This window comes from Saimiri boliviensis, chromosome 7, assembly GCF_048565385.1.
Source record: "Saimiri boliviensis isolate mSaiBol1 chromosome 7, mSaiBol1.pri, whole genome shotgun sequence".
NCBI lineage: Eukaryota > Metazoa > Chordata > Mammalia > Primates > Cebidae > Saimiri > Saimiri boliviensis.
In genome coordinates this window covers 36057573-36083719 of record NC_133455.1, presented here as the reverse complement: position 1 = coordinate 36083719, position 26147 = coordinate 36057573, and the positions used below count along the sequence as shown (strand labels likewise).

General features: G+C 41.3%; 1 protein-coding gene across 4 annotated transcripts in view; it reads left to right on the top strand.

The window, feature by feature from the left end:
* CFAP54 (cilia and flagella associated protein 54) overlaps positions 1 to 26147 on the top strand; it is a 318455-nt gene that overhangs the window by 278687 nt on the left and 13621 nt on the right. For all 4 annotated transcript variants that reach the window (XM_010340325.3, XM_074402388.1, XM_074402387.1 and 1 more), the window contains one exon: positions 4666 to 4740. In XM_010340325.3, coding sequence (XP_010338627.2) covers positions 4666 to 4740 — 75 coding nt within the window. The remainder of the gene's footprint in view (positions 1 to 4665; positions 4741 to 26147) is intronic.

Genomic DNA, 26147 nt, shown 5'->3' with positions numbered 1-26147 from the left:
AGAAGTTAACTAGGACACTTCTAAAGAGATCAATTCTGGTCTGAAATTGGACAGGATTTCAGAGCTTTCATAATCTAATATATTTATTTCTATTACATTATAGATTGTCGGTGGGTTATTGAATACAAGGGTGCAGAAAATGAGTCTTTGGTTGATATGGGGGGAAGGTAGCAAATCTTGTTCTCCTTCTCACTCCTTTCTTTATTTCCCCCCCCCACCCCCAAAACCCTAGGGTCCAGAATAAGCCAAGAACTTCAGAACACATATATTAATTTAACGTGTATTGGGAGGGCTACAGAACAGGTGTTTCAATCACTTTGGGCTTGAAAACCTTGTGTGTCTTTTTTTCTAAAATGAACAACACTGGCTCCAAATGGCTGAGTTATTTTAATCTGTCATTCACAGTTAAATGGGAGTGTTCAGAGGCTGTCAGGTGTTCTGAAGCATGTGAAAGAGGGAAAGCATCCTGATTTTAAGATGCAGACACTTGATTTGGAATGATAGCATACTGATATGAAAAGTGTAAAATATGTTTGCCAAGTCACCTAAGGTTAGTTCAGCAAACATTTGTGAAGTGCCTGGATTGTGAGACAATTAAAACAAACATATAGGCAGTATATCCCAAATATTAAAGTACTGTGAGAACACAGAGCAAGATACAATTGGAAATCAGCATTAATTAACAAATTCCTTTTCAGGAACTATTATGTGCAAACTATTTCCAGGCCTGAGGAGGTGAGAATACACAGAAATCAATACAACCAAGTCCCCGTCACAGAGGAGCTTAGTCAACGTACGCGTGTGGCCATAGGTACCCAGATGTCATTCCTAATGAGCCAGCCACCCAGTAGCTCTGTCTTAGCAAAGTGTGGCAGTCAGTCTGATGTCCAAAGCCATTGAAAATAATCTAAATCTTTACAGTCTCTTACAGGAACACTCCAGGGGGAATCCGGTAGAATACACGGAAGAGTTTCTCTAAGCCCTCCTTCCCCCAGCTGTCTTGCTCTCAGCTCTCTGGCATCCATAGCAGCTCTCTAACATCTGTCTCATTTGGCTCAAATTCCTACACCTTTCCCTCCAACCCTGTACAGAGATTTTTGTTTTTTTTTTCTCCTTCCCACTCTGGCTCAGTAATTTAGGTAGTTCAACTTAGTACCTCTGACTTCTTCCAGTTTTCCTATTTCTCCATTATCTGCATTCTGCACTATTTAGAAGGCTAGAATTGTAGAATCTTTCTTCTCAGCAGTGGGGTTATTGATGCAAACTCTTCTGATTGTATTTAAAGTCTCATTTACATAGATTGTGTGTGTGTGTGCGTGTGTGTGTGTCTTTGTGCGTATGTGCTGAGAGAGAAAGTTGAGCTAGACTTTGAACTTGCTTAAATAGCTCAAACAGAATTTTGTAGCACTTCTAGACTGACGGAAAGGTTGTTTCCATACATCCCCAACTATCCTGTATTGTTTAGGCGATTAGCTGATGACCTATCTCTTTCTCTCTCAGCTGTGAACTCCTTTGCTCAGAGGGCTTATTCATCATTATATCTTCAATATCTAGCCCAGTAACTGAACCTTAGTGCCTCTCTAATAGTTGTTTGTGAAACTTCTAGTTGGAGACCTGTGGAGAAAACTCATTCCAGACTGCGGATACAGCAAGAGAGGAGATACGAAGTCATGGAACTAAGTCTCATATCCAGGGAACAGTAGGACATCTGTTGTGGCAGAAGTGCCGGGTGAATGTAGTGGGAGATGGCGCCGGACGGCTGGGTGGAATTATGTACTTCCTCTGCTCTGAGCTCCCCGCCAAGTGCTATAAGAGTCTGTCTCTCCAATTGCCCTCACTAGACCATGAGCTCCTTGCGGGCTCTCTGTTTTATTCGTCTCCAACTCCTGCTTTGTGGCCTAGAGGAGGCATTTGATTGACGTTGAATGGATAAATGGTGAAAGGATTTTGTTCTGTAAGAGAGGGCTGTGGGAAAGCAGGACTGGATATGGGGGCAGCACCTCACCTGGAAGGGCAGGTCATGATCCACCCTGTGATTTGCTAAAACAATCATGGTGGCATGTGAAGGAGAAATGAGGGAAACAAGAGTTTGGAGGCCGGAAAGCAACTTAGGAAGTCCCCCCACCCCCACCCCACTCCATATGACAGATGAAGGAGAATAAGGATTACAACTAAATCTAAGAATTGGCTGTAATATCTTGAAGTCACTCAGAGGGCCACGGCTCATAGAAATAGCAGATGTTCTTTTTAACAGAGAAATGGCAATGATTGAGCAAGGGTCATTCCGTGCCCTCCCAGCCCCTCAGCAGCTGCAGCGCTGGCATCCAACTGCTTTCCGGCTGGGACTGGCGAGCTCTGTGCCTTCCACTTCTTCATCTCTGTGGTAGCAAGGTCACACAGGGAACTCACAGCCACAACCTCGAGTCAGCCAATTTCAGAACATCTGTATGTGGTTCACCTCAAGTAGCGTCGGAGTAAAAGGATGTCATCGAAGCAAAATTTCTGTTTGAAAAAATGTTGAGCTGAAGCAGGGCAAGGCGTTTTTTTAGGTAGCATTGCTCTCTTCGTCTGTGATGTGAAATGATTCATGACATAGGCAGTGTCATTTTGTTTGATGGCTCTTGATGAAATCCTTACAATAACCCGTGACGCTGTTGAAATCTTTTACTTAGAAAGCATACCTTAACCAGTCCTAAGCACTCAATTGGAAATACAGAAAAATAAGGGGTACATAGGAGTGGATGCATGTTCCCCTCTATCTGGCAAAGTGGACCAGGGGCCTGGCAAGATCAGCACAGGACCACTGGTTTACCCTGACTAATACTGGGTAGCCTGCCTGTGCTTCATCATTTTTAAACCCATAGAAGCTGGCCCCCTTCTAACCGTCATCACTTCCTACCCAAACTGTTTGAGTAGCATCCTAGCTGATTTCTCTGTCTCTTTCCAGTGCAGTTCACTTTTAAACTGTAGACAAATTATCTTTTCAAAGCAATTTCTACCATTATTCCCTCAGCCCTGTCCGGCTCTATTCTCTATACAATAAAATCCAAATTCCTTACTTTTACATGATCTGTTAAAAACTTACCTCTCTAGTGAGAACTCTCACTGCCATGCTTCCTGCACACACCTACAGTGAAGATCATATCACCGTATCATCAGATTCCTGTGTTCCTTGAATGTCTCCTGCTCATTGCTTATGTATGGCTCCCCCAACACCACCCGCCCCACAGTGCCCTAGTCCCCAGTCTCTACCAGTTGAAATTGTACTGTTTTTTTTCAAGGCTCAGTTCCTATGACCCTTCCTCCAGGAAGTCTTCCATGTTTATAGTACTAAAAATTATTCTCTTCCACCTCTAGGATCCTAGAACATGTCATAACTACCTGTGTTCTGAGCACATTCTGCTTGGGGTTTTATTTAGTTGTCTATGAATCTGTTTTTCTGATTGTAATTATAAATATTGGGAGGAGAGGGTCTGTGTTCCACAGCACCTAATATAATGCCTTGAATATACCTGTTAAATAGAATTGAATTATCTATGGTTTTGGAACCCTGAAATTTGATCTTTTCCTTGTTTTGCATTTGTTTTAAACTTAGATATATTGGAGTTTGGGGGTTTTGAGTTCAGTTGTTTGCTTTTTTATTTCAAGGTTTTAACCAGCATTGCTCAGTTATTTAAAAATTAATGTACTTTTATAATTTCACTATTCTAAATGCTGGTAAATGCATATTTATTAATATTACCAAAAAAGCAAATTTTTGTTTCTTTCGGGGCCAGACACTGGCAACATTGCGAAGTAGGCAAAGTTAATCTCTGACAATTATGTAGTCATGACTTCTTCAGTTGTAAGTGAGGAAAGAACTACTTACACTAACTCAAGTAAATTAGGTTTGGTAGGGAGGTAGTATTTGTCAGGATGAGATGAGTATGGTCATGTATAGACAAAGACTGGAACCCGAAGCAGTGACCTCACAGAAATTTAAACTGGCAGATCAGGAGCCAAGACTGTGCTCCGTCCTGTAAGGGGCGTGAGTTCTCACTCATCTCCATCTCTTCTAGCTTCTCCCACATCTGGCCTAATGGCTGCCTTCTCCAACTCCACATCTGGACCTTTCAACTCATGCAGTTGATACTGACTTGTAGGTCTCCTCTGTTGTTCTTTTTTACGTGAAAACATATGATAGGGAATCTTAACAGATTCAGCCTGTCTACGGGTAGGTTCCTTGTGGATTGGGTGTCCACACATGACCATGGCTGCGTCCATTACAGTAGGGCTGAGGGCAGTGCCATCATGCTGCTGAGTCTCCCCCTTCCTTTTCATTCATTCTTCCCCCGCCTTCCATAATTCCCAGTCATTCTTCTCTGCTGCAGCCCCTTTCAGGGATCTGAAACTCTATTCCAGGGCTCTCTTCTCAGAAGAAAAGTAATTTTTCAAAACATTATTTAGTAAAATAATTATTTTCAAAATTTTATTTTATACAATTAGATACAATTCAAAAGAACCTAATTACTGAAGGGATTACGACTTCTGAGCCCTGTCTTTTCGTGGGAACAAAGGTTAGGTGATGATCAAAAAAAGACATATGAAATAGTTTATAATTAAATAGCTAATATTTAGGTTTTTAATAATGTCAACCTCATTATATTACTATCTTCTTATTTCTAGGACATGATTATTGAGTGTTGTTCTGAAATAGCATCTCTGTTTTTGAATGACAAAGAGTCAACACCACTATCTGAGGTATGTACTTCCTCTTTAAAATTGTATCTAATCCACTCACAAGTATTATTATTACTGCTATGGAAATGGAAATACAGAAAACATCTGCTTGCAAGTACGAAGGTCCTAACCTTCCTTATTAATGTGAAAAAGTGACAAACATGAGTTTACAATAGCATGTTATTTTGGTTAAAATATTCTGTATTCAAAAAACATTCAACTAATACAAAGAACTATAAAGAGGATATTTTTTAAGTCATCTCAAATCTACCATTCATAAAATAACCCCTATTAACATTTAGAGTATATCTAGAATTTTCCTTATGTATAGATAAACTTTAGAATTTTTATATCAATGGTCTCATACTTTACATGCATTCCATCACTTGCTTTTTTAATTGAATAATAATTTCATGGATTTTATTTACAGGAAAAGTCTACTTTGTCATATGTAATGCCTGCATAATGCTTTCTGTTACGTATTTGTTGTATCAGGTGCCATTTACATGGCTCAATCTTTCTTGATAGGTCCTGTGGTTGATTGATCCTAGTACACACATATTTCACTCTTCTGTGCTGCCTCTTCAAAGTTAATTCTTAGGGATTGGATTTGGAGTATGAAAATATATATACATTTTTATTATAAATATATATAATATAAAATTTATAGTTTTAACCATTTTAAGTGTACAGTTCAGTGCCCTTAAGTATATTCACAATGTTGTGCAACCATCACCACTATCTAGCACCGTCCAGAACTTTTTCATCATTCCAAATAAAAACTTTATATCCATTAAACAGTAACTCCTCAATTCCTCCTCCCCCACCACCCTAGCTCCTGGTAACCTCTATTCTATTTTCTGTCTCTACGAATTATCTATTCTAGATGCCTTGTATTAGAATCATACAATATTTGTCCTTTTGTGTCTGGCTTACTTCATTTAGCATAATGTTTTCAAAGTTATCTGTGTTGTAACATGTATTAGTATTTTATTCCTTCTTAAGATTGAATAATATTCCGTTATATGTATATACCACTTTTCTTCATGGATTTACCTGTTCAAGGATATTTGGGTTGTTTCCACCTTTTGACTATTGTCAGTAATGTTGCTGTGAACATTAGTGTACAAATCTGAAGCCTTGATTTCAAATCTTTAGCGCATGTACCTAGGAGTGCAATTGCTGGATCATATGGTAATTCTGTTTAACCTTTCAGAGCACTTCCAAATAGTTTTCCTGAGCAGCTGCACAATTTTATACTACCACCAACAATGCATAAGGTTCCAATTTCTCCACATTCTCTCCAACACTTTTTATTTTCTGCTTTTTTTTTTGTTTAATAGTAGGCATCCTAGAGGGTGTGAAGTGATATCTTACTGTGATTTTGATTTGCATTTCCTTAATGACTAATGATGTTGAGCGTCTTTTCATGGGCTCGACCATTTGTGTATCTTCCTTAGATAAATACCTCTTCAATTCTTTGCCCATTTAAAATTGATATATACATTTTGATATATTACAGCAAATGATCCTCCAGAAATGTTGCACCAACATTTCCATCAATAGTAGATGAGAGGACCATTTACCCACATATTGATCTCTACCAGTTTTCTGTTTTGATTTTTTTTTCTTGAGATGTCTTGCTCTGTCACCCAGGCTGGAGTGCAGTGGTGTGATCTTGGCTCACTGCAACCTCTACCTGCCAAGTTCAAGTGATTCTCCTGCATCAGCCTCCCGAGTAGCTGGGACTATAGGCAGGCACTACCACACCTGACTAATTTTTGTTTTTTTTTGTTTTTGTTTTTGTTTTTTAAGTAGAGACAGGGTTTTACCATGTTGGCCAGGCTGGTCTTGAACTTCTGACCTCAAGTGATCCACCCAGCTCAGCCTCCCAAAGTGCTGGAATTACAGGTGTGAGCCACTGTGCCCAGCCCATCTACACTAGTTTTCTTCCTTCTCCTCTCCCTCCTCCTCTTCTAATGGTTGAAAACCTGACAAATGAAAAATAGTATATCATTATTGTATTTTTATTATTAATAAGGCCAAATATCATTTTGTGTTGGTTGGCAATTGTGTTTCTCCTTTTGCAAAATGGTATTTATTCATTTAGTGAATTGACAGATGTTTAGAATGAACTTCTGTATCAGAAACTCTGCACTGTGCACTGAAGAGCTGGCTGTGAACCAGCAACAAAGATTCCACTCTCCTAGAGCTACTATTTTTGTGGCAGGAAATAGACAGTAAACAAATCAATAAACAAGATAATTTTGGGTTTTGTTAAGTGCTATAAAGGAAGAAAACAGAGTGATATGTTAGAGTCAGCAAACTATAGCCTGTGAGCTATATCTGGCAACTCCCTGTTTTATAAATAAAGTTTTATTGGGAACAGCTTTGTTCATTCATTTATGTATGATCTATAGTTGCCTTCACACTGTAAAAGCAGAGTTGGGTAATTTTGACAGAGACTGTATGCCCTAACTTATTTATTATCTCGCTCTTTACATAAAAGGTTTGCTGGTCCCTGTAACAGAGAGTGACAGGGAATGGGGTCACAGCTTAGATAGTGTGGTCAGAGAAGACCGAAGACTTCTCTAAAGAGGTGACATTTGAAGTAAGACCTGAAATATTATACTGTGTTTTTCCCATTAGATCATTAACTTCCTGGGGGCAGAGGTGAGGCTATCTTCTGAGTTCTTACAGTGCCTTGTACACCACATCTCTTGGTCACTGGTTCTTGAATTGAATGGAATTTCCTTTAGTTTTGAACATCTGAAATTTAGTCTGCTTCATTTATTCATTTGGCCATTTATATCCTTTTCCCACTTTTTAAACAGGGAACTTAATTGTTTATTATGGAAATGTATAGACTTACTGTGGTAGACAACTGGTAATAAAATCAAGCTTAAATCTAATTTTGGATAAATTGCAGTTAAAAATAGCTCTCATTTTGAATTGTAACTCCCACAATTACCATGTTTCATGAGAGGAACCCAGTGGGAGGTAATTGAATCATGGGGGGTGGTTCTTTCCCATGCTGTTCTGAAAGTGAATAAGTCTCATGAGATCTGATGGTTTTAGAAATGGGAGTTTCTCTGCATGAGCTCTCTCTCTTTGCTTGCTGCCACCCACGTAAGACATGACTTGCTCCTCCTTGCCTTCCACCATAATTGTGAGGCCTCCTCAGCCACATGGAACTGTAAGTCCATTAAAGCTTTTTCTTTTTAGGAAAAAAAAATAGGTTACAAAAAAGAATTTGTTATAATAAAATATATGATTTATAATGTCAGTGGGCTTTGGTTTCTGACAGGTCTGGGCTGGAATCTCAGCCTTGAGTCTTGTCAGTTGTGTGAACATGGAAGAGTTATTTAACTTCTCTAAGCCTCAGTTTTTTCATATGTAAAATGGGGCACAAATTCCAACCTCTCACAGTTGTTGTGAAGATTAAAGCAAATAATATATTTTTAGTATTTGTCATATGGTCTAGTAAAAATAATTGTTTAGGAAATATTAGCTATAAAAAAGCAATAATCATCATTATTATCATCATCCCCATCATGGTTTTACCCTCCATGTGTGAATTCTTCATCCCCTAATCAACTAGTTTTAAAAACATCGATAGAATCCAAATTTGTTTCGAAAAATATTGATAGAAGAGGACAAATGTTAAAGATACTATTTTCTTTGTTTGTAATTTGAATTATTGTTGAATCCTATAAGAATTAGGTCTCTGTGCAGGACCCCAACATGAGATCCTAGTGGTGAAAGAGCTGCCCACCCAAGATGGAAGATGGCTTCCAACTAACTTCCACTGAAAACAAGACTCACCAACAGTATGGGGATGAGATGTGGACATCCACGAGCTTGTCCCAAGAAGTGAATGGTTAGGCAAACAAAATTACATGCCTTTGTGAAGCTGTTTTTGTCACTAGCAGGAGATCTTGCTGTGCAAAAAAAAATTTGGTACTTTACTGAACATACCTATTACAAATTATCTTTGCCTATATTAACTCTTCCTAATTAAAATAAATATTGACATATGCAGCTTGTGACAAAAAAAAGAAAAAGAAAAAACAGAATAGCAAAGAGATGAAGGAAGGGAATGAGTGCCCCGTGTTTTCCTTCTTAGTGATTAATCACAGAATATCAATAACTATTACATATGATTTCTGGTGGGGCAGCAATAAAAAGCATTTTAATTGCCTGTGAAGGTTCAAATTATTGCAGTTTCTAATTTGTCAGGTAGGATTCAAACATGATGCTAAAAATATTCTTGTTCTTGTGGTAACTGACCATGGAATGGGCTAAGTTGTTTTATAGAACTTCCTACCTGTCAGTAATTATTGACCACCAGCTGCATATAGAACATTGGTATAGATGCTTTTGTTGGGATTCAAGTTCCTGTAGTTAGCAAAATCAAATATTTTCATATTGGTTCACATGATACAAATAAATTTGCCTAATCAATCACATGCACGTACGTGTGTGTGTGTGTGTGTGTGTGTGTGTGTCTGTGTCTGTGTGTGTGTGAGAGAGAGAGAGAGAGAAAGAGAGAGAGATTTGAACAGACTAGATTCATACAGAATCAGTATGGAGAGGAGGTGCCTAGGAGCAGATCATGATTTGAAAGCAGAAAAGGTTATCCTAGGCCAAGATATCAGATATATTAAATAAGGAGATTGCAAAGCAATTTTTCTTGGCTGCATAAGTTTGGTAAAATTTTCTTTTTTAGTTCCAGATTTTTAGCCAGACCTAACATAGTGCCTGACAAATAATAGTGATAATAGTCACAAAAGGCAAGTATTTCCATTGCTAGTAATAATAATAATAGTTAATATTAAATACTTATTGAGCACATGGCATGTGCAGACATTGTTTTAAATATTTAATATGAAAAGAGCCCTACGAGGTTGGTTACCATTATTATTCTTGTTTTAGAGATGAGGAAGATGTATAGGAAAATTTAGCAAAGTGTGGAAGGTCTCACAGCTTGGTAAAAGTAGAAGGCGAGAGTCAAATATGGGTCTGCTTAACTCCAGGATCTACAGTTCTAACTAAACTACACTCAGGAGGTGTTTTACTACAATAGTGGGAGCAGACACTGCAGGGAGTTAAGGAGTAAATAAGGGGTGAATAAGTAAGGGTGAGAAAGTGAAGGCTGAAAGTGTAGGTTAGTCTTTAAGAAGATTTGAGAGGGTAAGAAAACAGCTAGAGAGAGACACATTCATGGGAGGGTGTTAGAATAGTAGTGGTCAAGGCAGGCTGTGTTATGGGATTTTTGGGGTGTTGCTTTTCTGGCCTGAAACCTCTGGCGAGTAGTGCCTTTGCCTGAGTTTTCGCTCTGGTCCACTGGGCTTTTTCTACCCAATGGCAGGTTACGCTTGGCTCACACTACTGACCTGGATCCCACGCCTGCTAAGGGCAAGTCAGGTGTGGAGCAGCAAGGACTGTGTGAGCAAGCATGGGGCCCAGCCACAGTGGAGTCGGACATGCTGGCTGCTGCAGTGTGGCGGGCAGCTCTAGGTGCTGGCATGGGCGCTGGCTCTTTGCAAGGCTGCGGCTGGACCAGGCGCACCACAAGCAGCTTCCCTGGTTGGCAGTGGGGAACACAGTGGTTCCCAGAAGCCTGGAGACACCAGGAACCGCAGGACCTCAAAGAGGAATTGACATCCTTGGCTTGGGGATCTCTCAGATATGGGCTCCCAGAAGGGCCACAGCTCTTCTCTCCTTCTTTTCTCCTGCAATGTGGTGAGCAAGGGGCATGTTTCAGCCCTGTTTGTGTTACAGCTCTTTTAGCCCTGCCATTTGGCAGTCCTGAGTGCTTGTCCTGTGACTAGGAAGAATGAGGTACACAGACAAGTGGAGGGTGAGCAAGATGAAGAGGACCTTTATTGAACAATAGAACAGCTCACAGGAGACCTGCAGCAGGTAGATCCTTTCTGTAGCCAGAGTGAACCAATGAGTGTTCAGCTCCTAGCAGAGAGGAGGCTCTGGAGTGGGTTGCTCCTCCCTGTAGGTAGGTTGTCCTGACATTTGCAACTCTCAGCAGAGAATAGGCCCTGGAGTGGGTTGTTCCTTTTTGAAGCTGGTAGTCCCAACATCTCTGCAGGCCTCTGAAGCTCTCAGCAGAGAACAGGCCCAGAATGGATAGCTCCTCTCTGCTGTTGGTCACCCTGTTGTCTCCTGCGATCAGCAGAGAGGGCAGCTCCTCTCTGCACCTGGTTGTCCTATCATCTACTCTGCCCTGGCTGAACCCAGGGCTTTTATGGGCCTCAGAGGGAAGGAAGTGCATGCCAGTTGGTCCATGGTGGCCATGAGTGGGCTGGGAAAAGGCAGCACAAGTCCCCACTCTGGTCCATGGTACTGGCAACCTAGCCCCCTGACTTCAGGCCCCCCTTGGCCTGAAGGTGGGACCTTGCCAGGGACCTGCCACCTTCTGCCCAGGAACCTATCTGCCTCCTGCTGCCATTCATGACACCCAGGCTTAGCCCTGACTTTGCTCTTTGATTGGAGCAGGTGCCAACAGCAAGGAGAAGCCAGGCAGTGGGAGCAGGCACTTCCAAGCAATCCTGGGCCCCCAAGAGTGTAGGGATGCCTGGGTTTGCAGCTGCAGGTTGGGTAACTACAGCTGTGCCGGCGAGGTGGATGGGATGGGGATCCTGCCTCCTTGATAGCATGGGAGGCCCAGATCTAGAGCCCCAGTTTGGGTGGCTGCAGCTGTGCCCAGGAGGGTGGGGCTCCCACTGGCTCCATGGAGTGTACAGCCCCGCTCCCTGCTGCAGCTGGTGTGCTGGCAGTGGTAGGCCATCTGGAGTGGTCGCTGCCATGGTTAGGATAGGAGCAGTCATAAGGGAAAAGAATTAGGGGAGGCAGAAATTAGTCATCTAGGAGAGAGAAGGAGAAATGATGGAGCAGAGCCCTAAGCAACATAATAGGGAACAGAAAGACAGCCACAGCACAAGTAGGATAGTTGACTGGAAGCAGAGGGAAAAAAACCTCTTTCTTTAGGTCTCCGAGTGGCAGATGAAGGAGGAGAAAGACATAAATTTGTAACAAAAGGGCAGAAGAAGCTGGGAAGTTTACCCAGCGGTTCTAATTTATTCAATGAACTACAGGCAAGTTTATCTAATGTTGGAGTTGGGCAGAGGCTTGAGGGAATGGTCTTCTGAGAGACGAAGATCTTCATTTTCATAGTAATTGATTGAGTGTGATGGGTGAAGAAGCTGATCCCGGGCAAATATAAGGATTGAGGGCCACATTGAAATGTAAACGTCATACATTGATTGGGGCCCTAGGCTTCCTGGCTTTTGATTTTTCTTTAACCACATTTAGCTTCCTCAGTGTAGGAGTGGAGTTTAAAATGCCAGCAGAAGCATCTTATTTTATTGGGCAGGTGCAAGAAGAGAGCAGAGGCGCGTGGAGGTGAGATCAGTAGGACAGCTGATAGCGCACAGACACTGAGGCGGAACAGAGCAGCTCAGAATCTATGCCGTGATATGAAAAACGCCTCTCCGTTACTCTGAGAAAGAATCACTACAGTGTAATATCTCCGTTTTTTCTCAAGATCCTGTTGAACATAAACTAGTTCATGTAATATATTTTCTTTTTGAATTTAATCTAAAAATCCTCAATAATGGTTAAATTCTACTGATTTACACTATATTATCAAGTAAAATTTTAATGTGCATTCTATTTTAATTTGGTTGAATTTAGTATGTTTATAGTCTCTCATTTCCAATTTTTAAAGTTACGGTTTTCTTGTTTGTTTTTTACAGACAGGGTCTCACTCTGTCACCCAGATTGGAGCACAGTGGTGTGATCACAGCTCCCTTTAACCTTAAACTCCTAGGCTCAAGCAATTCTTCTGCCTCAGCCTTCTGAGTAGCTAGGACTATAGGCACATGCCACCATGCCCAGCTATTTTATTATAGCAATGGGGTCTCATCCTGTTGCCCAGGCTGGTCTCCAACTCTTGATCTCAAATGATTCTCCCACCTCATTCCCCCAGAGCACTGAGATTACAGGCATGAGCCACTGTGCCAGCCCAAAATTATAATTTTTGATATGTTTATGATCAGATATTGATAACCACATGCTAGTTACTAAAATCATTACTATTCCACTATCTTAATATACTTTATTTAGGCATTTGTACCTTTAATTTTATGCCTTATGTATTGATTCTGTCATGTGACTGCCTGTATCTTATCACCCCTTGTAACCTCTATGACTCCTGCCTGTCAGCGCAGTGATTACTCTCTAGTGCTAGCATCTTATCTGGTGCTGAGTTATCATGCAAAAATGAGTAATAACACATCCAGTCTATTTCAGCCTAACTCAAAACAGCTTTCTTTTCATCACTTTTCTCTCTAGCCCATGGTTTATAACTTTGTACTTAATAGTTTTTGTCAAAATAAATGTGTTATTATGATGTGCTTCCATATTTGTCTCCCACACAAGTGCAGGTTGGGTCTTATACAATAAGATTGAGTCTTGTTATGTTTTATTTTCAGTGCTTTGCTCAGTATTTGGTCCATAACAAATGTTCAAAAAATATTTGTTAAATGAATGAATGCCTCATGATACATCTTCTAGAGCTAACCTTGGGCTGAGTTCTAGTCCTGCCATTAACAGTGATTTTGAGCCCATCAGTTTCAGTTATTTGCAAACATTTGTGAAGTGCCACCTTCGTAGCAGCCATTGGGCTAGGTGCTGGGGTGCAGAAGTAGAAGCCAGAGTTCCTGCTTTCAAAGGGGCTCACAGATTAGTGGGGGAGGCAGACAGTTACAGAAGCGATTACAGTAAATGGTTGGGAAAAGAAGCCTCAGAATTAAGCAGCACTCCATGGTTCTTCTAGCATTCTCTCATTACGCCTCTGAAGGTGATGCACTTTTGATATCTTTTTAGAAGGGTTCACTAGTTCCCTCTATGAAGTTAAGTTAGTGGCTGCTCTTATGGCCCATCATTACAAATTTAAATTGCTTTGGAAAATGATTGGAAAGTAAGAGAATATCCTTAGGAAGATACACACATGATCAGGGCGTTTATCAAAGCATTTTCCTCTGATTAGGAAGACCTTTGAAAGACAAGGCAGAAAATAAGTCTTAGCTTTGCCAGTAGGCTCAGTGTTGAGGGTATAATTTATGGTTTTGTTCATGGAGATGGAGAGAATGAGACAAATCCTAAAAGCCCTGGATGCAAAGACAAAGTAAGAGAGGAGTTAGAAAAAACAAAAAGTCAACTCAGTTTACAAGCTGCAGCTGAGTATAAGGCACTGAGCTGGACTCCCTGGAGGAAGCAGAGTTGGTGTATTCGTCCATTTTCATACTTCTGTGAAGAACTGCCCAAGACTGGGTCATTTATAAAGAAAAAAAGGTTTAATTGACTCACAGTTCCACATGGCTGGGGAGGCCTCAGGAAACTTACAATTGTGGCAGAAGTGGGAGCGGGCATGTCTTACATGTGGCAGGAGAGAGAGAAACAGAAAGCCGGGGTGAGGGGGAGAGCTTCTTGTAAAACCATAAGATCTCATGATAACTCACTCACTATCACGAGAACAGCATGGGGGAAACTGCCCCCATGATGCAATTACCTCCCACCAGGGTCCTCCCTCAGCACCTGGGGATTACAATTCAAGATGAGATTTAGGTGAGGACAGCAAGCCTAACCATATCAAATGGGAAGGACAGAGTCCTGAATCAGAAAAGGCTGACAGTCTAGAGAGAAGGGGTGAGGCTTGTGCTTGCATATGAAGACAGTGGTTTTGTGTTTAAAATGGATGATTGCTTTGCACAAAGATGGGGAGAATGAGGTGGGAGAGGTGAAAAGACTCGCCCAAGGCCACACAGCTGGTAACTGTCATAGCCAAGGCAGGCAGGCTCCAGAGCCTGTTGTTAACCATTGTCAGTACACTGAAGATGGCTCTGTTGAGCCTTTTCAGTCTGAGAATTCTTGCTCGTTCAAATGGAAGGGCTAGATTAACAATATGTATGATTGAGAGAGAGAGAGAGAGAGAGTTAGTTAGAATCAGGATTTGTGAAGCAGTATGCATAGTGGTTAGTGGACAGACTCTCGAGAGCCGAGTTGCCTGGCTCCAAATCCCAGCTTAGCTCTATTTTCTAGTTGTATAATCTTAGGCAAGTTGTTTAATCTCAATGCTTTGATTTCTCTGTTTGTAAAATGGGAATGGAAATAGTACTTACTTTATAAGGTCGTTGTATGGATTAAATGAGTTAATCCATGTAAAACTCTTAGAACAGCGCCTGCCACAAAGTAAGCAAAATAGTTACTATTACTCTCATTTAAAGGCTATCTGATTTCACCTGGAATGAGACCCTTACAGTATATTTGTTCCCCTAAGGGGTGTCTGTAGCAGAACAACACAAAGTGTAGGAGGAAGCCTCTGAGTATACTCATGAAAGAGGGCTGGAGTAATGTAAGTGCAAGGAATGGCTGCATGCATCACTTTTAACCACGCATATTCCCATTCCCATCTGTCCCTGTTATTTCTATTTTGTAACAAAGCACCCCAAACTTAGTGGCATAAAACAACCACCATTTTTTTTAGGTCAAGGATTCTATGGGTCACATACTGGGAAGGGCATAGTGGAGTAAGTTATTTCTGCTCCATGGTGTCTGGGACATGAGATAGTTTGGTTGAGAAAACTGGAAAGTTGGGGATGATTCCACTGCTGGGGGCTGGAATTGCTGAAGGCTTATTCAGTCTGGTGCTGGATGCTGGTTGTCAGCCATGAGGTGCTGGTTGTTGGTTGGGGGCTGAGAACAGACTTGGGCTGTGGTCTGGAACTTTAACTTGTGAGATTTCTTTGTGGTTGGTTTGGGACTCCTCACAGCATGGTAGCAGAGTTCCAAGAGTGAGCCTCACAAGAGAACAAGGTAGATGCTCTATCACCATCTATGCCCTAGCCTTAAAATCACATAATGACTCATCCTTGGTAGTCATCCACTCTGATTCAAGGTTGGATATAGACTCTATTCCTTCACTGGAGGGCTTGAAGTCAGATTTTAAGAAGGGAATGTGGTTTGGGAGCTGTTGGTGCAGCCATCTGGGGAAAATGCAATCTGCCATGACACCCAATAAAACTAAGTCTTTTCCTCCTCTGAGCAGAGGTTGTCCCTAGGAACCTGCTTAGGCAATTTTTGAGGGTGATTAGACCCACACAGCAAAGGGTAAACTAGGTGGATTCTCAAAGCAACCTTTGAAATAATCTATGTAGTTTTTCTGGGTGCTTGATGGGATTTGCTTGTATATACCCCTATTGATGTGGAACAGTTAGTTTCTACTTCACTTTTTTAACATGTTAAATCCTAGAGGATGGTGCTAGGCTATTTAATATCCATCAGCAAATTTTATTACATTACTGTATAACCCTTGGTCTCTTTTAAACAAGATTTCCCAAATGGGAGTAATGACAATATTCTCTAAACTGTCATTTTACAAGGTTCTGCATATTCTGTAGTAGGTATTTACTAATTATTTAAAAATCAGTTATACTAATATAATTCCTTTGGTTAAGTTGAGAGCTACAGACTTTCTTTCCTTTCTTTCTTTCTTTCTTTTTTCTTTGTGTGAACCAAGACATGTCTGAATAAATTTTATGGGCATCTATAATTACATCTTTCTTCTGTGAGACATTATCATTCTGTCCTCAAGTGAAGAGTATCCTTTGTATGTAAGTTCATGAGGCAGCCACTTAATATTCTTATATTCTTTTGGAGACAACGCCAGATGAATCAGTTCCACACTCCTTTTAAAACACAGCACTGACTTTGATTCCATCCACTTACTGTTCACTTCTAACTGTCAAATTTGGCTAAGGGAAAAAGAAAGCCCTTAAGAAAAGGCCAGGCTATTAATGTGCTCTTCAAAATGCTAAGAAAAGGCTAAACTGTTTAAAGCATTTCCAAAACTCTCATCTCTCAGAGATTTGCCAGCAATGGTGTCAAGGTGAAATATGCTCTCCTTCATCAAGAAACCTAGAGCCTTTGTGTTATCCATGCTCAAAGTAGCAGTTCCACTTTTGTTAGATGTGCAATTTGGGAGTATAATACTTGGTTATAATTTAAACTGAGATATCATGATAAGCCTGATATTGTGTATTTACTGTGAAATCACGGATGAGAAGTGTGTGCACTCCATGATAAACCGAGTCTGGCCTCATTCTGGATATAACTGCACTTCAGCCTCAAAGGCACACTTTCCTGAAGTTTAGTCATTTTGTGTACCCTCACAGCAGGTGAGAGACAGGGGAATCATTAGCAAATCTGTTCATTGATTTTTATTTTGCTGGAAATCAAGTTAAGTGTTCAGTTGCCTTTTCTTCATTCAGTTTACCAAACTGGTTTCACCTTGCTTAGAAAACCGGACCTTTGGTTAGAAAACTGGACCTTTAACAATGGAATTATATTTTCATCTTAGGAGGATGTTTGATTTTTGCCTTATAGAGCTGAGTCAATTGGCAAACCTTTGGAAAGTCTCCTGACAAATTTTTTTAAGTTTAAGTAAATAAAGAAGAAGCAGGTATAAATTTATCCATTTCCCTTGTTTACTTTGGGCGTTAGCCATTTGAGATTTTCTTTGCATCTGTTCCACCACCTATATCTCAAGCTGCTAATGCCATTACATCCCTTTCTCAACCACGTGGTAGTGTAATATGTTAGGAAGAGCACTCAGCACGCATTCTAGTCCTGGCTTTGCCTTTGTGAGTAAGTGATTAGTCCTGAAAGACCTCAGGTCAACTAGATCCTGTTGAAGGTCTCTGAAGCAATGTATTCCGGTTGACAAGAACATAGTCTGATTCTTGGTTCCACTACCTATTGGTTGTGTGACCTTGAACAAGTTACTTCCCTGGACTTCGCTTCCTTATCTATAAATTAGTGAAAGCTATTTCTCCCGTAGGATTACATTAGAAGCAATATTTAACACATTTAGTATACTGCCAGTACAATGTCAGTGGTAAGCATTTAATTCATTGTGGTCATTTTTATTTTTCTGGCCTTAAAATAATGTGAAATGAATCATTTGTTCATTTGACGATTAATAAACTCCCTTCTAAATGTTTGTGAATTTCAAAGAGTAAATGACCATTTAATATGTATCCTTTTTTTGGGTAGGTATTTGTGGCAGATAACGTATGTATTCTTGAGGTTATTTTTCAGCGGTTCTTTTTTAATTAAACTGTTTATTTTGACATAATTGTAGAGATTCACATGCAGTCATAAGAAATAATACAGCCTCTGCCTGTGCTTTACTCAGTTTCTTCCAATGATAACATCTTGGAAAACTGTTGCATATCGCACCGAATATTCACAGTGATACAAACAAGACATAGAACGTTTCCATCACTGCAAGGATCCCCTCTGTTGTCCTTCAGTAGTCCTATCCCCTCCTTAACTCCTGGCAACCATCAATCTGTTCTCCACATTCGCAGTTTGGTTATTCCAAGAATGTTACATAAAAGAAATGTTACAGTATGTAACATTTTGAGATTGGCCTTTTTTCATTCAGCTAAATTCTGTAGTGAGCCATTAAACTATCCTTTTGATGAACAACAAAAAAAAATTTAAGAATAGTATCACATTTTATTTTGGCAACAGAATTATCATTAGCCCAAAGTGCTTGGTGCAGTACCTGGTACACAGCAAGCAGTCAATGTTCAGTGACATTCAGCAAAGTTGCTCCTCTTCCTCTTCTCTCCTTCCTGCTAATTTTTTTCTTCCCCTTTACTTCTCTACATCACCTTATTAATGTTAACTGACAAAGGCTAATTGTTCAAGTTAGAAATATTGAAAAGAGTTAAATGAAATAATTTATGTGCAATTTCTTTGTAAGTTGTAGACTCTACTAGAGTTGCTTTAAGAAACTGCCAGTCAGTATCGGCTGCCTTCTAAGAATGGTTTGCAGCTGCTGGTGTATATTGATGTGAATAAAGAAGTCAGCATGAGCAGGATTTCTTTCCACACTGGACACATAAGGTCTGTCCTCTGGTTTGCTACTGCAGTGGGAACTGCTAACTAACAAAAGCTGTCATGCTTTGATTCTAGGCAACAAAGTCCCAGGAACAAAATGGAAACTTTAGTTCATATTCTTTATAAAGCCTTTGTTCTAAAAAAGAGCCTCCCATTCCTAGTTGCTATAAGTTAGGCCCAGTGAGCTCCTTCATAAAAAAGCATCAAGAAATGGCAAGTATTGTTAGAACTCTGGAGTTTTCATTTCTGTATCCCAGGTCAAAAACCAACAGGCAGAGACCACAGAGCCCTTCAGGAGGGCATCCAGTTATGAGGTTGTCAGTAATACAGTTTCTTCCTACAACTTTGCTGCTGAGGTTCAGATCCCTGGCCTTTAAATGGAACTCAGCCTTGATGGTAATGGAATTTTCTCCTGTTCAGAAATACAATGAGGATAGAACAAGTTTGCCACGGCATAAGTTTTAGTCAGGATAGAGTAGGTTCCGCTGTGCTAACAAGCACCAAATCTCAGTGGCAATAAAGGTTTGTTTCTCATACCCACTGAGGGTTGGGCGACTCTCTTCCTACTTGTAACTGTTCTGTCTGCACTTCATGACCTCTAAGGAAACCACTGCAGGAGAAAAGAGGGGTAGAGGATTTTACAGGGTATTTTTTCATAGAGTGGCCATACATCCAGGTTGCTAGGCACAGTCACAATTTACACGTGTCAAGTTGGAGCTGTGGTTCCTAAGTACGTAAGTTCCTTTTACTCTGTTAAAGGTCCTAGTTTGGACAATAAATTAGGATGAATATTTCTAAGAGGCTGCCTGGAGTGGCTGTCAGAATTTTTGCTTATACCCTGTCGGTTTCAATCTAACACAGGAGGATGTGATTAGAGCATTGTAGAGGTGCAAGTATATACTTTATTGAACCTAACAGTTTTTGGCACAATAGGCATTTGCAGGCATGCCATGAATTTTTAAATAGAAATAATTCAATAGCTTCAACTGCCAAAGCTCTGTGGAGCAAATGTGATATAAATATTATCTTTTTATTGACTAAACCGTTGCATTTCATACATGTTGTGGTAGGCTAAACAGTGGCTCTCCACAGTGGTCCGCATCCTAACCCCAAGAACCTGTTACCTTATATGACAAAATGGACCTTGCAGATGTGATTGAGTTAAGGATGAGGAGAGGCGGAGATGATCCAGGTGATCCCGGAATGTCCTCACAAGCATCCTTGTGAGAGGGAGCCACAGAGAGATTTGACACCAGAATGGGAGACGGCCATGTGATGATGGAAGCAGAGACTGGAGCGATGAGCCACGAAGGTGAAGAAAGGGATGCAAGTCAGGAAATACAGGCATCCTCTACAAGCTGAAAAAGGCCAAGAAGTAGATTCTCCCCTTAGAGCCTCCAGAAGGAGCCAGCCGTGCCAACACCTTGACTTTAGCCCAGTGAAATTGATTTCAGACTTCCAACCTCCAGGGCTGTAAGAGAATATATTTATGTTGTTGTAAGCCACTAAGTCTGTGGTAAATTTGTTACAGCCGCAGTGGGAAATGAAGACACAAGTACATCCTGAAGTTAAGCCTGTGACTTCAAAATTTTTTTCTAGTTAAGATAGATAACTATTTTCATCCTTTTTTACATGGAAGAATCGAGGCCTAAAAGTTGGCCAGAATCTCTCAGCTAGTTAGTGTCAGAGCCAGGATCCACATCCAGGCACTCTGCCAGCTCCCAGCTCTGCTCTGAGCTCCTTCTCACCATGTCTGCCAACCACTGCAAGTCCAGGGTTCTCTGTGAAACACCCCTGCTCTGTGCAGCCTCTCCCTCTCCCACCTGACTCAGTTTCCCGCTCCTTCCCTTGGCTCAGCGCTCTCTGGATACCCATGCTTTTCTAGCTTCAACTTTTGGAAATGTTATGGAATGTTCTAGAGCTTCCATACATAGCTTCTCAAGTAAAGTTACAATTCAGTTGGAGTTATCGAATTTCTTCATATTTAAGTTTACAGGAAGATATTATTTTTGAATCTGATTTTTACTCCTCTTTAATCTCTAGTTCTCCTTACACTTTAGAGCATGGACTATTCCTAAGGGAAATCAAATAGTAGATTAATAGAAGTGATGCTGGAAATATATTAGGCTTATTTTACCATGACCCAGAAAAGAAGCATCTGGAAATGTGGTGTAAGAGCTCTTAATTATTACTTTAGATCTCTCGTAGCTTGTATTTGTTATATACTGTTACACATTTAGCCATATTGCCATTTGTTTAATGGTCCTATAACTGAGACCGGTTGCAGGACACCAGGGAGGCTCAGCTACCCGATAGGATGTGTTCTTCCAGGCTGTTGGTCCCTCACCCAAGAATAGGGGAGAGGACCCCACCAGGCACATTGGGCTTGTAAGTAAATATTGGACCCCAAAGAGTTTTGCAGAAAGTGATTTATTTATTTATTTAGAGAGAGAGAGAGAGAGAGAGAGAGAGAGAGAGAGAGAGAAAGAAAAGGAGAAAGGAGAAAGCAATAGAGAGTGAGAAACTTCCTCGATGTCATGGAAGGGGATCCAGAAATGGAGTCTGCCGAGATACGGGAGAAGGGTCTTTTAACCTGGGTGTTATTCCCGCCCTATTCAAGTTTTCTGTCCTATGAAAGGAGTTCCTTTACACTTCTGCTAGAGTGATTGATCTTTCTATCTTCGGTGTGCACCAACGTTAAAACAAAGACCTCTAAGCTCCCAGATGGAGATGTTGGGGGAGGTATGGCGCCGGGAAGTTCTTGCCTTTGAAACGACGCCCCCTTGTGGACCTGGGAAGAGAATACATTCCCTCATAACCACTAAAAGTTAAATCTTCATGCCTGCCCTAACTCCTGCATGGAGCTACCCAAATCACCCCTTCGGGATTGAAAAATTCATTTTCTCAGCTCTGAGAATGTGATGGCTGACAGCCCTCAATTCTCAACCCTCTCTAGGAACTTCTTTCAACTGAAGGACATGAACTCCTTCTGGAGGAAAGCCCACATCCAATTACTGGTTGATGTGGCAGTACAAAGACCCAGCCCCCCCGCCCCCCCCCCGCCCCCTGTGGGACAACTCTGAAGGGCCACTTCAGCCTCAAAATTCCCTATGGGGTCGGCTGAGCCCTTTGTTGTGACTGCAGTGCAGCTCAACTTCTCCCTCTGCCTAACTGGGCTTCCTTTCCTTTCCCCATGGCGTTTGATCTCAAGGGTATTCCCTAATCCCAGTAAACTCTCTGACAGCCAAATTCCATGTCAAAGTCTGCTTCCCAACAATGAACTCAAAAAATCAAAAATGAAGATCTCTGACTGGTGATGAATTCATTATCCTTATTTATTGGAATTAGGAGAGTCTAAAGGAACTAGGAAATGTGTTTCCTGGCTTCAGGTTTCTTTTTATGTAGAACAAAGTGGAAGCATCATACACATGTCACCCACTTAGGATTAAAACTACATTATACAACATGACCCATAGTTCGATCACATTTTCTTTGAACTCCATTATAACAGTTCATTTATGAATGAAATAAAACTCCATAAACCAGACCCTTGACTATATTCAGTCAATAAACTCAGGCTTCCTTTCTCACAGAAACTATTTTCTCAGAGTATAAAAATGAGGCCTTGGCAACGTTTTAAAACCATTTCCAATCACAGAGACTGAGGAATAGACATTTAGTTTTATAACACATAGAATGTAGGCATTTCTGTTAAATCCTCCATCTAAGAAACCATTTCCTTTAAGTCTTCCTTCCAGCTCCCAATTATGAGCTCTGAACCACTGACCTTGAACTTGTGCCAGGCCTCTATACCCTGTGCAGTTTATTGTGGAGTTGTTAGTTGTATAACTCATGCTTCCTGCTCTGACTGGAGCTTTTGATAGTTTCGAGGGAACGTTCTCTGTTTAGGACCCTTTATTAGTTCTTTACAGGTTGAAAAATTCTACCCTGGTAAAGAGAGCTGCTATTCTTTCTGCACAATAGGGTGTCAGATTTCAAAGGCTTTTTTCTCTGGGCCTTGGAGTCTTGAGCAGTCAGAATAAGTCTAGATAAGTACAGCCTAAACTTTCACTATTTTCTTAAGGGTCTCTTTTGGTTTTAAAGAATTGTTTTCTTACGTAGTCCCTTATAAATAGTACCCATGATGGAGGTAACACTGTCAACTCTATCACTTTTCATCAAGTGGTGCCTTGGCTGAGCCTGGAATAGGGTGTGAAGGGCTGTGTGTGCAGGCCGGGTGCCAAGGAGGGAAAGGCACCAGTGACCCCAAAGGTATTCTCTAGCTGAGCACTGACCTGGTTTGCATAATTTCAGGTAAGACAGTTGCATAGCTTTTCCTGACACCAAGTAATTCCATTATTTTCTGACACCAACTGGGTGTTCAATAATTCCATTCAATTCTGACACTAACTATCCAGAGTTTGCATAGATCCCACAGTTAAAGTCTCAGTCCTGTGAGTCTTCCCTCACTTCAGATGCCAGCTGCAAATGGAGTTCCCAGACTGCCCATTCTTCTGCCCAACCCTCCCCTCAGATTCAATAATTTGATAGAACAACTGGCAGAACTCAGGGAAGTGCTTTATTTATGATGACCAGTTTATAAAGGTTGCAGGAACCCCAGATAAAAACGATGCATAGGGCAGAGCACAGGGAAGGGGCAAGGAGCTGCCATGCCCTCTCGCAGTGAGCCACCCTCCCTCCCAGCACTCTCCTGGTGGGCCGCCCTCCCTCCCAGCACTCTCCTGGTGGACCTCCCTCCCTCCCAGCACTCTCCTGGTGGGCCACCCTCCCTCCCAGCACTCTCCTGGCGGGCCGCCCTCCCTCCCAGCACTCTCCTGGTGGGCTGCCCTCCCTCCCAGCACTCTCCTGGCGGGCCGCCCTCCCTCCCAGCACTCTCCTGGTGGGCTGCCCTTCCTCCCAGCATTCTCCTGGCGGGCCGCCCTCCCTCCCAGCACTCTCCTGGTGGGCCTCCCTCCGTCCCTCCCAGCACTCTCCTGGTGGGCTGCCCTCCCTCCCAGCACTCTACTTGTGCACCACCCTGGAAGCTCCCCAAAACCCATCTTTACAAGTTTTTGTGGAAGTTTTATTACACATAATTGAATCAATCATCAACTATTGGTGATTGGGTTTAATCACTCTCCCTACCCCTTAGTATATAAAAGATGGTCAATTCCAACCATTTTAGGAGCTCTGTGCCAGGAACCCAGGACAAATACCAAATGTTTATTTTCAGTCATACCACAACTCTAAACAATAAACATAGTGTGAAACTGATTTTTAAACATATGTATCAGTGGCTGCAGTCTCCTACAATATCTCTTGTCTCATGGAAGTGCTTCTCATGCATTCCAATAAGGAGGCCACTGTTCAAAACATCCACTTAGATGTGAGAAGGGAGACAGAACCCCTCATGTTGTTGAAGTGTTTTGGATTTGACTGAAATGTTTGGTTGTCTGTGCATGTGGGAAGATGTGTCTGAGCAAGACCTGTCGTTGATTAATAGGTGCACTCTGCTCTAGAGCTCAAGGAAATGCCAGGGACAGCTGTGGCTCAGTCATTGTAAAGTGACAATGACAGTGGTAGTGATGGTGATGATGATTCAAGAAGGATCTGTTCTTCTGTTCTTAAACAATATAATATCGGAACCAACTCCTTGCACAAATGCTTTCTCTCCTATGTCTTCTCTTTAATTTCCAATTTTCTTATTCTCTACAAAATGCCTTTTCCTTTTACAACAACGTTATTTTTGTTCTGTTTTGTTTTGTTTCGTTTTTTAGACATTGTCTCGCTGTGTTAGGCAGGCTGGAGTGCAGTGACGTGATCTCGGCTCACTACACCCTCCGCCTACGGGTTCAAGCAGTTCTCTTGCCTCATCCTCCTGGTAGTTACAGGCATGCACCACCACACCTGACTAATTTTTGCTATTCTTAGTAGAGATGGGGTTTTTACCATGTCAGCTAGGCTGGTCTCGAACTCCAGACCTCATGTGATCTGCCCGCTTCAGCCTCCCAAAAAGCTGGGATTACAGGCATGAGCTACCATGACCAGCTGAGGCAGGAGAATTGCTTGAACCTGGGAGGCAGAGAGTGCAGTGAGTCAAGATTGTGCCGTTGCACTCCAGTCTGGACAACAAGAGTGAGACTCCATCTCAAAAAAAAAAAAAAAAAAAAAATCTACCATCTCACCAATATAGCCAGTTAGTAATGAACAAATATTAAGTAATGTTGTTTATTTAATATTTAATATTAAAAGATTTCTACTGACTGGGCATGGTGGCTCATGCCTATAATCCCAACACTTTGGGAGGCTAACGTGGACAGATCATGAGGTCAAGAAATCGAGACTATCTTGGCTAACATGGTGAAACCCCTTCTCTACTAAAAATACAAAAATTAACTGGACGTGGTGGCGTGTACCTGTAGTCCCAGCTACTCAGGAGGCTTAGGCAGGAGAATCGCTTGAACCCAGGAGGCAGAGGTTGCAGTGAGCCTAGATCACGCCACTGTACTCCAGCCTGGTGACAGAGCGAGTTCTAGATCAGCCTGGCCAACATGGAGAAACCCTGTCTCTACTAAAAATACAAAATTAGCCAGGCATGGTGGTGCAGGCCTGTAATCCCGGCTACTTGTGAGGCTGAGGCAGGAGAATGTCTTGAACCTGGGAGGCAGAGGTTGTGGTAAGCTGAGATCACACCACTGCACTTCAGCCTGGGCACCAAGAGTGAGACTTTGTCTAAAAAAAAAAAAAAAAAAAAAAAAAAAATGTCTACCATCTCACCAATATGACCATTCGATCTCATATTATGTTAAAATTTTAAATATGACGGAAAAGGGTTTTTTATATTAACACAAAAATTAGAGTGATGAAAAGATAATCTCATTCTCCACAAAGTGTGAAATTTCCATGGTTTTGCAGAGCTATGGAAAAGCCCTGTTACCTTCCCAAGAGTTGGGAATATTCACCCCTTTCTGTTAGATTGGGGAGAATACTATATATTATTGCCGGTATTGTGATTTTCTTAATCATATGAAGTAAAATGAAGACAAATATATCTAGGTCCCTCTCATCTGGAACTTTTGTTAGATGGATCACTAGTCATTCATGATATTGATTCTTACCTGTGATAGTATCATATGCATTCTGCTTTAGAATGCATGTTTTTCCCCAGTCTAGAAAAAAATCCAATAAATTATTAACTTCAGCAAAAAGTGATGTATTAAGAAAAAATAGAAAACATGGTAGAGAAACTTATATATGAGAATACCATGTGAAAATACAATTTGCTTTCTTACCTTAAAGCTATTAAAGTTTTTTTCTGCCTCTTGCTCCCTGTGCTTTAGGGTTTTTGAAAGGAGGCAAAGTTAAATCCACCCATATCACAGATCTCTCGATTGTTCAGTATCCCACTTACCAATGAAATGAATAGGCCAACCTAATTGATT